The 16,291-nt window shown below is 38.3% G+C and overlaps 1 protein-coding gene across 1 annotated transcript; it reads right to left on the bottom strand.

The window, feature by feature from the left end:
• Positions 1-3,097: 3,097 nt before the first annotated feature.
• Positions 3,098-14,504, bottom strand: LOC147925613 (uncharacterized). Its single transcript, XM_087492695.1, has 4 exons — positions 14,277-14,504; positions 11,790-11,811; positions 7,847-7,857; positions 3,098-3,781 (listed from the first exon to the last, which is right to left on the bottom strand). The coding sequence occupies exons 1-4, from the start codon at positions 14,502-14,504 to the stop codon at positions 3,098-3,100; spliced, it is 945 nt and encodes a 314-aa protein (XP_087348821.1).
• Between the last annotated feature and the right edge of the window lie 1,787 nt (positions 14,505-16,291).

The raw sequence follows: 16,291 nt of genomic DNA, 5'->3' as shown, positions 1-16,291 counted from the left end.
GTAAATAATTTTTTTATGTGGCCCTCTCTTTTATCTCGTCGTAAATGGTTTTTTAAAAAATCTTACTCCAATATCCTTTTAGATCTACTATAATTAACATCAAGTTTCCGGCCGTAAGTGAGAAAAGAGAGAACTCACAACAGAAATAAGGAAATTTTGTTGTTTTTCTTTGAATTTTAACATACATTATTAATGATAAATAAAAAATTTAAACCTATGTCATTAATTATAACAAAAGTAAATTATTTGTTGATGAATCATTTTTTCCCTTAATCTATACTAATAAAAAGTAGGAGCTATAAACTCTTAAAGGCGTCCACATAGGATTTTAAACCTCCAATTGTGATTAGACACTTCACTAATTAACATTTTTAAAAATCTCCAGAATTTTTAATATTAAGAATTATTTTAAACAACCAATCAGGATTTGACATGTCATTCATTAACATTTTTTAAAATTTCCAGAATTTTTTAGAAGAAGAAAAATTTTAAATTTATGAAAATAAAAGAACTATGCACAATATCCCACATCGGCTAGAAAATTTTTAGACAATGGTTCAGAACCAGTGTAAATAAGATTAATATGCTTCCAACAACGAATGAATAGGAAAGCTTGATTTATCAGGTGTCCAAGTTTAAAAGTATATTCAGTTTGATCCGGTTTTTTATTTGATCAAATTAAAACTTTAAAAAGTTTCAAGAAAATAAATTATAAGATTTAAAAAATTTTAAAGCTTTAATATTTAAAGTTCTTAGCTTTTAAAAAGTTTTTAAATATATTTTAAACGTTTAAAATATTATAAATATTGAAACTTTTAAAAGTTCTTAGCTTTTAAAAAGTTTTTAAATATTATAATTTTTAAATTTGAAAAGTTTTAAATATTATAAATATTGAAACTTTTCAAAAGGTTCAAATTTATATTTCGAAACCTTTAAAAAGTTTAAAATATTATAAATATTTATGTAAAACATAAATTATCTTAATTATCAACGTTTGTGCTTTTTATTTCTTATGAGCTGTGAAACATATTTTTGTGTATGATTTTATAGCTAAGTTGATATTTTTTCATTAATTTTTTATTTTTTATCTTATTTTTTATTTTAATGAGAAAATAAATGATTTTGTTCTTGGAGTTTGATGGATTAATAAGTTGTGTGGTAGTCTAAAAAAAAGCTTTTTTAGTGGAAAAAAGTGAAGAAGTTGACGAGGATGAAGAAGAAAAAGAGTATAGCGAAGAACCATATGGTAAAAGTAATGGTGACGATTACCACAAAATTTGACAATAGAAATGACAATAAAGAATATGAAGAATAAGAAAATATTGAATAAAAAACACGAAAACAGAGGTGGTAGCGATCAATTAAATATCAAAACGAGTGGTCAAAGAAATGGTTTAGAATATGTGAGGTCATCAGTTTAATTCACCTCGCCTGGATGTCGAGTTAAATTCATGATTTTTTTTATCAGATTTAATTTTATAACACAACTGATTTTGATATTTAAAAAAATTGTGTATCTAAAATTTAACTTTTTCCTTAATACTAATTTAATTTTTTTATAAGATAATATTTTACTACTGTCATCAATCATATATAGTTTTCATCAAAATATATCAAATATACCCACGCGTAGCGTGGGTTCAAAACCTAGTTTTTATAGATATGTAAATAGAAAAGCCACTTTGAAGGTTTACGCGTGGGTTCAAAACCTAGTTTTTATAGATATGTAAATATAAAAGCCACTTTGAAGGTTCACAATAACAAAACTCTTTACTTTGATGATTAATTGTATGAATTCAAATTTTAGAGGTTTAAATCAATTACATTCTTTGTAAATAATTACTAACACAAAGGCTACTCTCTAAAATTTTACTTCGTAAATGTTAATAAAGATTTCCTCTGTTTCTTAGAAATAGTTTATAGGTTTTTTTGTTCCACAATAATTTATATATATATATATATATATATAACTAAAATGAATTAATTTTAATCATATGTAAAGTTATGACAAGGTGTTCTTTTTTTGTAACTCAGGTAAATCCTCAGACCTATGGAGGAGTCCGAGACTAATCTCTAGGGAGAGGGTATTTCATGGGTAGGGTCCCCCAAGTTTTCAAATAGGCCGCAAACAATAGACCTATATCCATATGGCCAAAGAGATAAAGCTAACAATTCTGTGCTTGGGGAGAATCGATCTCTGGTCTGGACCAACATGGCGATAGAAAATGATGGATGTATTGCTAAAACTAAAATTATTATTTTGTGAATGTGAAAACTAAAAGAAAAAAATAACAATCAAGGAACAGAGGTTTTTTTTTTTTTTTTTCGTGTGTACATGCAAGATGATCCGGTCAAGTTACTGGAAAGAAATGAAAATTTTCGTTTTGGTGTAGTCAAAACATTACATATCGTAAAACTTTGGTCATCATCAGTAAAAAAAAAAATCATTACAAACGGACGTTATTACTGGGATATTGAGGATAGGACGTTATTGGTGGTTGTGCAATAGTGAAGATAGGACGTTATTACTGGGAGCATGAGGCCAGCGTGCGGTCCTTCACCTCTATATTCGGATGTTCAGGCGTTGATTTGGGCGATGGCATCTATTTTGCAGGCGGGTGTTGACTGTCAGAGTTTCGAGATGGATTGTGCTGAACTAGTGGTGATGGTGCAGTTCCCTGATGAATGACCCGCTTTTTCCAATCTGTTGGATGAGTTTAGCTTACTTCGCTCATCATTTCCATCCTTCTTGCTTTTGAGGATCCCACGTACGTCCAATGTACGGGCTGATTGTCTCGCCCGCTCTTCATGATTGTTAATTTCTGCATCTACCTTTGTAAACTCTTTCCCTCCAGTTTGGGCAACCGACCTTGGAGTTACCTTCTAATTTAATGTTCGGTTGAAAAAAAAAAAATCATTACAAACCAAAATACCAAATTTATGCCAAAAAAAGTTAGTCCTGAAAAACTATTTCACAAAACATAACACACTACTCATATCAAAAACCTACAAATCAAAATTGTGTTTCAGAGAAGAAAAGTATAAAATTCAATGACGCTGATGAAGCCAATCTTTGTGATCATCCTTATAAATCTCTTCAACCAATTTCACGTATCTTCTTTTCCACAACCATCTTAATCCCTTGCAACACATCCTTCGTTGTCTCCTCACTGATCATCGCATCAATCCTCCTAATAAAACCTAAAACGAATCTAAACTTGGTAGTACAATACCACCATAACTGTTGCACCACAGCGATTTCAACATCCCGAAGAGCCTTCCCAAGAAACCCTAATTCCATTCCTCTGTTCACAGACTTCAACATCTCATTAACAAGATTCTCCACCAAAGCAACACTTGTCGTCTCCAACAAATGAACTGCCGCACAAAACCCACCCATGAACGCTAAACCCCACTGGCTCGAAACCGAACCCTCGTGGACGTTTCCTAACCGTTTCAAGATCGCTGGTAAAAGATTATCCATGAGTGGAATCACAAACAATTCTTTATCCGAAGGCATGGACAAGCTCGTGAACACGAAAACAGCTTTCGCAAACTCTGCCTCAGCTCTACAGGAGATAAACTCACACAAGTCAACCCACGTTTCTTCGTGAATGGTGAATATCTCGAACGCAATACTGTTCACAAGCATGGAAAGAATCTTGAAATTTCTTTCCGAGATGACTTGTTCTTCAAGGCAAGATATGAGTTCAGGCGAGAGTACGTGAACCACTTCTGAATTCAAAGACGCTTCTTCTAAGATGAAAATAGCGTGGAGACACTGTTATGGTATAGAGAACTCAAAACACGTAATAAACACACTTGGAACGCGCCAAGCTGAAACTAATATCTTTCTTGGTGTGTGAAATGGAATGTGAATGAATGGTATGATGATGAACAATGGTGAAAGCAAGGTGTTTCAATTCCCCTTATGCTGTTGTAGTATAAGAGGTGTCAATCCAATCTGAGTGTTTGCAAGCAATCAGGATGTGCATATATGTCTAAGTCAAGCCAAATATTAAGGATGTTTGTCACTAATAATCCTATGATGAAATGTAAAATGCAGAATGTAAAAGCTACTAGAACTAGGTGCTAAATGTAAATGAAACAAAATGATTATAACAGTTATGAAGCTAGAACAGAAATAGAAACTATGGTAATGAACTAATGCAAGGCAAGTAATGAACAGGACACTAAGTAAATGCAACAGAAATGCAACTAGAAGGAGACAAGAGATAAGACAGGACAACTACAAAGCATAAATGAAAGTTCTGGGGATGAACTCGAGCAAGCACTCGATCGAGTGTAGATCGAGTGCAGGGTCGAGCTGGACAAATCCGGAAAACAGAGCAATGCAAGAAAAACAGAGCAATACAAAAGCAAATCAAACAACAGGATTTAAACTAGGAAATCAATAAACAAGGAAGGCCTTGAGGAGGGATTCATGGGCTGGACTATGATTGAGGTCATCTAACTTGGTCAACAAATCTCAAACAACTTGAGCTAATCTCTAGACATATATTTCTAAGACATGTTTAATCCACTCTCATGGCAAGAAACAATCAAACTCATGCATCTCTAGACTTGTTCTCACAAAGTAAAGAATCTACACAAGCATGCATTAAACAATATGTCAAATACCAAACAATACATCTAATCTCTTAGCAAGCCTAATGGTAAACTCTAGATCTAGCCTTATCTATGCTTCTTAAACATTGGTGTGATGCTAAGATGCTTGAAATCAGATCCTACCCTCTCAGTTATAGGACCAGCATTAAGAACATCTAGCCTAGAAGAGATCTACAACAATCAAGCTTGACCAAATCAAACAAACCTCAAACACAACCCAGCCTAACCCATCCTCAAGATCCTAAGCAACTTCTCACAAGAACACATGATGAACAACAAAGTAATAAACCTAGAAAATACCGAAACTTGCATCAATAGAAAGATAAAGCAAAGATCTACAATATTGAAGAAGGAATCAAACACGAATTCTTAATATCTTGAAAGTTATGGAACCAACAAAATCAAAGAATCTTATGTTTTTCTCCTTCAAGGAGGTACACGATCTAAAAATAAAAGTGAAAAAGGAATAATTCCCAAAAGGGTAAAAACTAGGTTTTTGACTATCTAAAAAGCTGGACTCTTTGGCTGCAGGATACAAGGTCCTTAAATAGGAAAAAGAAGGGGAAGCCCTAAAAACGCTAAAAGAAAAAATAGCCAGGCGGCTCGGCCGACTCGACCCGGTGCTCGGTCGAGTGACCGTTCGAGTTGGGTTTTCTTGTGCTCCTTCCACTCGGTCGAGTCACTCTCAGCACACGGTCGAGTGTCTGGTCGAGTGGGCGGTCGAGTGGGACTCCGGACCTTGGTTCTTCAGCCTTAACTCTCTTGCTTTCTCCTCATGATTGCTTCACTTCTCCTCAGCATTGCTTCCATGCTCCTTAAGCTCCAAAATCACCTGTTTATGCATGAAAAGATGCAAATGCAATGCAACTAAACTCTAATGCAAGAACAGTCCTAAAGCTATGCAATAATGGTCAAAATGGATAGCAAAAGATGCAAAAGATGTGAATATATTAAGGGAAAACAGGGTAAAATATATGAACATCACAAGCTAACGCTTTTAATCAATCTTATAAAAACTCTCTTTCTAACAAAACTTGACACAAAGCTAACTCTCCTATCTATCTAACACAACACCCTGTGTAGATCTAAAAGAGTTCTAACACACTCACCTTCAAAGCCTTTTGTATTTGCTTGAAGATTTACAAAACTCACAACTTTTATCCCATGAGTGCTAACTCTTTTTGCGGCTAGCCCTTGTCACTTTATAACCCCACAAATGATCTCTAACCTAGATCTTTCTGTATCCTAACTAAAAGGAAATATTCCTTATCTCTAAGAAAATATCTTCCCTTATCTTTTCCTATCAAATATACTCTCAATATCTTCGAGTATATCTTGATCTCTTCTTCCTTCCTTCTCACACATCTTGTCATTGTATCCACAATATTTTTCCACGTCAGCACATCACACCACATCAGCATATCAGCCCTCTGAGCTACTTCACAGCTACTTGTTACCTTCAGAGCTATGTTGCACTTTCAATCTCCCCTTTTTTGACTGAACTTGGCAAACAAGCATCCATCGTATTTAACCTGCTGACACATACACAAGCAGAAACAACCCAAAAGCAAACACAACTGTACCAACACTGCATCACAATTCTCAAAAGCAACAGCAGGTTAACCGATCAACGAATAAGCATTATGACCAGTCAAAATGTCAGACAAACCAGAACAAGTCTCAAAACCAATAATAAAAAAAAATAATACAAGTCTGAAAAAGAACAATAAGGAGTTAAACAGCCAAAAACAAAAAACAGCTCCCCCACAGCTCATACTCCCCCTCAAGCATCTGAATCAGACTCATCTCCCCCTGCTTGGTTGGCATAGTTTAGTCAAAAATATCAGGAAAACTTAGAAATGCACACAGAGAAGTGATTACTTACAAGCGTCCAAGGCATCTTGCAGAATCTGAATAGCCAACCGAATGGCTTTGCGCTCTGTCGACTCACCACTGTGACGAACCGCCTCCGCAGGCCGTGGCACAGTTTTCTTGCCCTTTGCCTTCTTCGTGTCTTGTTGCCGAAGACTCGGAACAGGGCGCTAAGCTTCCAGGAGCTAATAAATGAGATTGGGAAACGGTAGACGAAATCCGGACTGAGCTTTAAGACCCAACTGGATGATCTGATCATAGATCATTCTCCGAAAATCAAACGTAATGCAATGCATGATCATGTAGATCACCATGGCTCTGTTTGCTGAGATGTACCATGTCTTCACCGTGGGAGACCAGTTGCTGCAGCACATCTTATTCAAATCCTTGATTACCGGGTCCTTGATTGTCGTCGACACCAGCTGCTTGCAAGTCTTCACTTTACCACCAGATAAAAAAAGAGCAAGATCCTCCTCCAGACTTGCAGCTGTCTGCAGTCTCTGTTCACGCACATCAACGGTATGGAGTCTGAACAGGGCATTAATGCGACTTGGGGAAAACTCATACACAAAGTCTCGGACTAACATATTAACCGAGTTCCCTTCAACCTACACTGCTGGAAGATTTGCCCAGAATTCATAGACTACATCGGAATCATAAGATCCGATTTGAGGGACTGTTTTCAACAACCCAGCTTGATCAAGCATCTCCCTAGCCGGATCATCTACTCCCAGAGAGTACCACACCTCAACAGCAATGGTTCTAGAGGACAAGAAACCATACCTTCGAGCAGCATCAGCGGATATGAACCATTTAGAATCAAACTCCTTCGAAGGATCACTGCGAGAGGTGGACACACCCTTGTCCCTGCTAAGAGACGGACGCTTCGTATCGCGGCTGTCTGCATCAGCAGCTGATTGTCGTTTACGCAGACGGGATGAGATTCCCTGATTTATTAGCGCAGGCACATCACTGGTAAGATCAATCACCGGAAAGCGAGATCTTGTCCTTCTTGGTAGAGAAGACGAAGAGTCGCATGTGTCGTGATCCGCTTCAACAGACACCGGTCTGGGAGAAGGATTCTCTGGCACCGGCTGTAGTTGATTCGTCTCGGGGTTCGTAGATGACCATCGCCGTTGTAGGATCAATCAAAACATAAGGAGATGGCGGAGGTAGGGCTGACGGAGGGGTGTGAAACTCCTCATCTGAGCTAGAATCATAGTGAAAACCGCTAAACACAGATTTCATGGTGATCAAGAGTTAGAGAGAAAAATCAGAGGAAGAAAGAAATTAGAAGCTTAAACGACAAAGATCTGAAATCGCAAGGATAAGAAAAACTCAAAACCCTAGCCGCTCCTTTTATACTCCCTCTTGAAACTTATTTGGGCTGTTAAGCCTCGGCCCATCAAATAACTCTACCCTGAAAACACTCAATGAATCTGTTATGGTACATCAAATACTTTTCCCTTTTTAATCTCAAGTGCATTAATCACAGGATCCTAATAAATCAGATTCTCCACTCCGGTAAGGGAAACTGTATCTGTTCATGACTCAAATCATCAGATACACACATCCACGAACAACGAACATGAAGGCACCCAGATAGAGAAATAACACATGTGAGCAAAATAAAAATTTTTATTTTTTTATTAATATTATTTTTATTTTTATTTTTATTTAAAAAAAAAAAGGTTTAAAAAATGAAACAGAGAACACATTACTAACCATACCTTTGCCTTGTCAACCACTTGTTCAGAACATTTGCCATGAGCTATCATAACCTCTTGAATTGTTGAAAATGAGAGACTTGATGCAGGTGGGTAGTCTTTCACAATGCCACGCCTTTAGTCTGCAATCCAACCCAACATGTTAAGGCAGCTGGAGATTCTCTCTTTGAATAGCACATATATATATATATATATATATATATTTTGTTATATATGTGTCACAGCCTTCTGTTAGTTGTTTCACCGACATGTATAACAGTGACATCATAAGAACTTCATCACCAAGTCAGTGTTTTCCTCTTGAGAATGAATGTGTGTGTCTCTTCACACCTCTTTGACCTCCTTAATCATGAAAACATTTGACATAATGGATAGACCGACATGACAGGCAGCTATTTCCCACAGTTGCTTACAGAGTGCTGATCTTCTATATATTTTAGGATTTCCATGATCTGTCCTAGCTCATGTTCCTGTCTCTGCTCAACACATCTTAGGTAAAACAAGTTAGAACTCACAAACACCAATGGACTTCCTCCAATTTACAAATCTGTTAAAGTCCAGAGGCTTGGTAAACAAATCAGCTAACTGTAAATCATGCTCACATGGTCAATCTCGATCAGTTTCGGCTCAACTAGTTCACGAACAAAGTGGTGTCTAATATCTATATGTTTGGTTCGTGAATGCTGAACAAGATTCTTTGAAATATTTATTGCACTCAAATTATCACAATGAATTAAAAGAGTATCAGAATTCATACCATAATCTGAGGCCATTTGTCGCATCCAAACGAGTTGTGTGCAACAGCTTCCTAGCGCAATGTACTCAGCTTCCACAGTTGAAAGAGAGACAATATTTTGTTTCTTGCTGTGCCATAATATCAGATTGTTGCCCATGAAAAAGCAACCTCCACTTGTGCTGCGACGATCATCCACAGAACCTGCCCAATCAGCATCACAATATCCACTCAGACAGGTGTTAGTATCATTGGTATAGTAGATACCAAAGTCCAATTTCCCTTTGATGTACTTGATGATCTTCTTAACAGCAAGCAAATGCGACATCTTGGGCTTTGCTTAATAGCGTGCACAGATTCCTACTGACAGACATATGTCAGACCGACTAGCAGTCAAATATAATAGACTCCGAATCATTCCTGTGTAAAGTCTCTCATCTACATACTGCCCTTCTTCATCCTTGGAGAGTTTGTCGTTTGCGCCCATTGGAATCTTTGCTTCTTTACTCTTATCCAAGCCAAAACGTTGTACAAGTTCCTTAGCATAAGTACTTTGAGATACAAAAATCCCATCAGCTGATTGTTCAACTTGCAATCCCAAAAAGTATCTTAGCTCTCCCACCATACTCATCTCAAACTCCTGAGACATGCTTTCCACAAACTGTTTTACGAGAGGCTGACAAGTGGAACCAAAGACAATGTCATCTACATAAATATGTACGAACATCAGATCATTGTTGTTGTTAAGAACAAACAATGTTTTGTCAACACTTCCTTGACTATATCCTTGATCCATCTGAAATGTAGTCAGTCTCTCATACCATGCTCGTGGTGCCTGCTTTAGACCATACAGGGCTTTCTTCAGTCGATAAACATGTTCAGGATGCTGCGAGTTCTCAAAACCCTTTGGTTGCTCAACATAAACCTCCTCTTGCAGTATTCCATTTAGAAAGGCACTCTTAACATCCATCTGATGCAAAGTAAACTTCATCAAAATCAATTCCCTCTATTTGAGAATACCCTTGAGCTACCAACCTTTCCTTGTTCCTTACAATGCAACCACTCGCATCACTCTTATTCTTGAATATCCACTTTGTTCCTACGACGTTCACATCAGCAGGACGCTGAGTGAGCTCCCAAACATCACTTCGCTCAAATAGGTCCAACTCATCTTGCATAGCAGCAACTCAGAACTCGTTGCGGAGCGCCTCCTTGTGATTCTTGGGCTCAATAGAAGAAACAAAACATGCAAATTGCACTACATCAGAATCCTGAGAGACAGATTCCGGAACGACAACCTTTTGTTTCTTCCCAACCAGCTGAGCAAAGTCAATCTGCTTCCCTCTAGTGACTCTACCCCCTGAATCGCACCTATAACGTCAGTAGAGGATTGATTCTTATGAACCTGAGAAGTCACAGGATCTGAACCAGGTGGTGAAACGGGCCTGTCATAAACAACAGGACTGACAGCTTCTAGCACAGACTTCTCAGCATTAGTCACCAGGTCCATGTCTGAGACAAGAGGAACTACTTCACTCCGTAGGAATAAAGTGTCGTCAAACACCACATTGACAGTCTCTTGGACAGATCGCAGACTTTTGTTGTACACCCGAAAAGCAGTGCTATGACCGGAGTATCCTCGAAAGATCCCTCATCACTCTTGAAGTCAAATTTGCCCAACTGATCCTTATCAGTTAGAATATAGCAGAGACATCCAAACACATGGAAATAATGCACAGTTGGAGACTTCACTTTCCAAAGCTCATACAGAGTCTTACTGGTTCATGGACGCACATATACACGATTGATGATATAACAAGCTGTGTTCACAGCTTCATCCCAGAATCGATGAGGAACCTGATTACCATGCAACATCGCCCGTGCCATCTCTTGCAGTGTTCTGTTCTTACGTTCAACAACACCATTCTGTTCCGACGTTCTTGGAGCAGAGTATTGATGAGTGATACCTTGATGTCCATAGAATTGCTCAAACTTATCGTTCTGAAATTCACCACCATGATCGCTTTGAATGGTTTCGATTGAGCATTTCTCACTTTGAATCTGCAACGCAAGAATACGGAAACACTCAAGAGTATCAGATTTATCACGAAGAAACCTTACCCAGGTGTAGCGAGTGTAGTCATCCACCATTACAAAGATGAATCGACGACCAGATATATTCTGAACTTGTATAGGCCCCATCAGATCCATGTGAACTAGCTGTAGTGCATGACTTGAGCGAATGTCTGTAAGGGACCCATGCGATGCTTTGATCTGCTTACCCTTGTTGCATGGACCGCATACGAAGTGTGGATCAGCCTTCAACTTAGGCAGTCCTCGAACAACTTCTTGGTTTGCCAATTTCATCATGGTGCGAACATTCAAATGACCAAGTTTCTAATGCCACAACTTTGTGTCTAACTTCGCAGTAGCATTCAGACGTTGCGTTTCAGATTTCCACATATAGAAGTTATTCCCAGACCGTCGTCCTGTGAGTTTGACAGACCCTTGTTGATCAACGGCTTTGCAATCCTTTTTGGTGAAAGTGACATACAATCCTTCGTCACACAACTGGCTGACACTAATCTGATTTGCCCTCAGAACATCCACCAAGAACACGTCCTTCAGTTGTGGTTGAGTGTCACCACTAGTTGCACCCTTTCCTTGAATTGTGCCTTTTCCTCCATCTTCGAATGTGAGCCAAATTGTCAAGAGCACCTGTCATGTGTCTGGAACATCCACTATCAAAATACCATTTAGCCTGATCAACCTCAGTTTTGCCCGCTGTGTAGGCAACATGACAGTAGAGATCATCTCTTCTGACATACCCTTAATTAATTCTTCTGGCAGCTGGATAGAAACTACCATTCTACACTAGATTCGTCACACGATTCTGAAACTTGTAGAAATGGGCCTTATAGTGATTTAAGTGACCACAATACCAGCATCCTCTTCTCCTGTTGAGACCAACAGGTCTCTGTACAGACTGTTGATAGCGATGTGCCCCATACGGCTGTCTTTCAAGCATCTCATGCTGCAGATTTATCCGTCTGTGATGATAATTCGTCTTAGGAAACTGACTGCGTTGACCAGGTTGATCTTGGAGTTTCGACTCAGAGGTCTGACCTTTAACAAATTTTGTGGCCTTAGCGGAGTTGGTTCCTTGATATCCCAGACCCCACTTTGCAGTGCTTGATTGTCCATTGCTAAGTAAGATGTCCAAATCCTTGGTTCCTTTACTTCACATTCTGAAGAGATGATCATTGCAATGTTCCTCCAATTGCTTCTCGACGCGCAATGACTTGGATTTTTCTTCACTATATGTTCCTTAGATATCATTGCAATGTTTAACTGAAGCGTATCTCTCTCTGCAGACAGCTCACTGTTATCTTGAGTCTTTTGCACAATAGTCTGAATAAGAAGTGCGATCTGATCTTCCATTGACAGGTCAGCCGCCTCTTCATCTGAGTCAGACTCAATCTTCTTCCCAAAATCCTCATTCAATTGCAGTGCTTCATCTCCTTCATCTTCTTCAATAACTCCCAATAGAGCGATAAAGTTGTTCAGGATTTCTCCTTTGTCATCTTCCCCATATGAATCACTCTCACTCCATGTGACGTATGACTTTAGCTTACTACCTTCTGATGGACAATCAATCTTGGTATGACCAAAACCCTTACATCCATAGCATTGTAGAGAGTACCTTGTGATGGACAATCAATCTTGGTATGACCAAAACCCTTACATTCATAGCATTGTAGAGAGTGCTTACGTTTGTTGTTTGGACACTCAGCCTTGTAATGCCCATATCCTTCACATTCAGCACACTATCGTTCTGACTTTTCACTCTTCCTGAATCCTTTATCAGTATCGGCACCCGTGAGTGACATAGTCCCCTTTCACTGACCTCTTTCCATCTTGCAAAAGTACTTCTTAACTAACAGACCAACCTTCTCTTCGTCTTCAAGCTCCTGAGATTCAACAAGCTTCTGTTCCTCTACAGCTTTAAGAGCAAATGACTTAGCATTCATTTTCTCTTTCTTCTTTAATTGCATCTCAAACGCCTGCATCATCCCAACAACTTGATTGTACTTGAGCTCGTCTCAATTCAAAATCACATAAATAGCAGATCTGTGCGGTTGAAACTTATCAGGTATACGTCTGAGAAATTTCTTGACCAGCTCAACAGATTCTTAAGCAATACCACTCAACCGGCTACTATAATCCGCCACAGATTCGGTTTCAGTCATTTGCAGGTTCTCAAAGTCAGATGCAAGAATGTCCAGCCTCGTGCGCCTAATTCGAGTAGTGCCTTCAAACGTGACTACGAGAATGTCCCAGGCCTCTTTAGCTGACACACAACCTTGAACTTGGTTGAAGATATCTCTTGGCAGAGATTTGAAGATGACTGACAAGGCCTGCGAATTGTGCTTGGCCTCAGCCTTTTCTTCAGCAGTCCACTTCTTTCGATGTTTTTGCACCAGTTCACCATCTTCATTCTTCTTAGTTGGATGAGACCAGCCGTCCTCCATTACAAACCAAGCTTCCTTGTCAATGCTCGAGATGACCTGCTAGATTAAGACTTTCCAGTAACCAAAGCATTCTGGATCCAGCTTCAATGGACCTTGTAGTGTAACAACCTCCAGTGATTTCTCCATACCATAGTCGCAAGATCTCACCTGTTGAAAAAGATATCAGAACTTTTTATCAGGTGTCTGCTCTGATAATAATTGTTATGGTATAGAGAACTCAAAACACTCAATAAACACACTTGGAACGCGCGAAGCTAACACTTTTAATCAATCTTATAAAAACTCTCTTTCTTACAAGACTTGACACAAAGCTAACTCTCCTATCTATCTACCACAACACCCTGTGTAGATCTAAAAGAGTTCTAACACACTCACCTTCAAAACCTTTTGTATTTGCTTGAAGGTTTACAAAACTCACAACTTTTATCCCACAAGTGCTAACTCTTTTTGCGGCTAGCCCTCGTCACTTTATAACCCCACAAACGATCTCTAACCTAGATCTTTGTGTATCCTAAGTAAAAGGAAATATTCCTTATCTCTAAAAAAATATCTTCTCTTATCTTTTCTTATCAAATATACTCGCAATATCTTCGAGTATATCTTGATCTCTTCTTCCTTCCTTCTCACGCATCTTGTCATTGTGTCCATAATATTTCTCCATGTCAGCACGTCACGCTACGTCAGCATATCAGCCCTTTGAGCTACTTCACAGCTACTTGTTACCTTCAGAGCTCTGTTGCACTTTCAGACACCTTACTGCATTCTCTCTGATCCGTCATGGACACGTGGCTCTTTTGAGGTATAGATTCGCATGATCTTGAGAGAGAGACATGCCGGGTAAGAGTCAACGCAGAAACAGAAGAACTTGGTTCTGATCAGTTGATTCCCTGTTGGCTTTGTGAGGGAGGCGATGAATCTCACTGTCGGTTCGATGTGGGGATTCGCAAGAAGCTTATAGGCAGCTTCGTTCAAGTGTTGGGCGGAAGGTTTCAGCGTCTCCTGCTTCTCCATGGGAACGAATAAGAAACTTGATAGAGAGGAATTGAAGATAGAAGCGTATATATATATTTACGCATCATTAAATTAGATTTGTTTATTTCTTTTGTAGATAGGATAATGATGAGCAGAATAAAATTGTTATAGTTCTTTATATATTTCTGTTTTTTTTTTCTATCCTTTTAAAAGTTGCAAAAATAAAATTGACAAAAATAACACAAATTTAGGTTTTTGTTCCAAAGTTAGCAGTAACTCTTAAAAATAAAAAAATTAGCACAAAATTAAAATGAAAGAGTTTTGGGCCAAAAAAAACTAGAGTCCATCAAGTTTTATTTCTCTCAAAATATTCTCAAAGCCCAAGAGATCACTTTCACCTTCACTTTTTCGAAATCGCATCTTCTTCCGTCGCCAAGATATCTGATACAGCGGTGGTTAGCATATGATCACCGTTTTACCTGTGTATGTCGTCGCTGCTATAATGTTGTCTCACTTCGTCCCGCCGTTTCGTGCTCTCAATCATTTGAATCGCGTCGCCTTATACACCATCTTCTCAATTTCGCCAACAGATAATACAAGCAACTATAAACGCTTCGTCTCGCCACGGTTAGAAATTAAAGGTAATCACCATTCTCTCAACATATTTCGATTTGCGGTTCTTTATCGCTGTGTTTATATGTGCCTAATTTTGATTTTTTTTTAAAACCTAAATCAATTGAATGCAAAATTAAGAAAATTCTTGTGGGTTCTTCCGAAAATTAAGTAAATTTCTACTATTCTCCTTCTATTGTAGAAACTGTGTGATTATGTGTTTGATTTCGTGTAAAATAATAGGGTGAAATTTGAAATGATTGTGTGTGATATTTGAAACAATTGTGTGTCAAACAAAAATCTAAACAATTTGGGTGAAAAATTCAGTAGATTGTTATGATTTTCTAGTTAAAAAAGTATTCTAAATTGTCGGTTACAATGTGGATGATAGTTTTGTTGAGTGAATGATAGTTTTGTTGAGTACAATGGGATGATAGTCATGGCCAAGAGCGGAATGATGTAACAAAGGGGATGATAGTTTTGTTGAGTACAATGGCGATCCTAGAGTCTGATGCTAATTTGTTAAAATTCATAAAAGCATCTATATAATTTAGGATCACTTTCCTGACACGATATGCGTTTCTTCTCTTTCTTTTATATGTTTCAGGATATGGATGATTCTTTCCCTACAGATATCAAACTTCTTGAACTTTGTTTCAACATTTGAGAGAAACCGCAATCATAAGTGAAGATAAACCAGTTTCCAATCAACGATGGCATCACAAAAGGGAAAAGCATCCTCTCGGTTGCAGAGTATGAGAGGATCAAGAATTCCTTCCTAGGACCAATTTTGAAGGTTATCAACGCAGGATTGATGATGTCGGGGAAGATAGTGCACTGTTTTCTGAGCAGAAGTTTAAAGGTATCAAAGAAAAATGAACTATGGCTGCATTTTGGAGGACAACCTATGAGATTCTCAATAAGAGAATTCCATATGGTCACTGGATTGAAATGCACTGAATGGAGAGGTGATGAAGATCAACGGCAGAATCGTTATAACTGGGCTAACACTGAAGATGCTCACACATATGAAGATCTTTTGGATATTCTACAAGAAACTGATCCAGAGGCAGCAGATGAAAGGTTCTCTCTTGCGATGCTGATCCATATAAAATGCATCTTCCTTCAGAGGTACAAAGGTAACAGGCTTCCCGCAAAAAAACCTTCAGAGGGCTCAGCATCTGGATCTCTTGGCTAATTATTCATGGGGGAAA

This window comes from Camelina sativa, chromosome 16 (assembly GCF_030686135.1).
Source record: "Camelina sativa cultivar CO46 ecotype springtype chromosome 16, ASM3068613v1".
Classification (NCBI taxonomy): Eukaryota; Viridiplantae; Streptophyta; class Magnoliopsida; order Brassicales; family Brassicaceae; genus Camelina; species Camelina sativa.
This window is presented reverse-complemented; position numbering and strand designations above follow the sequence as displayed.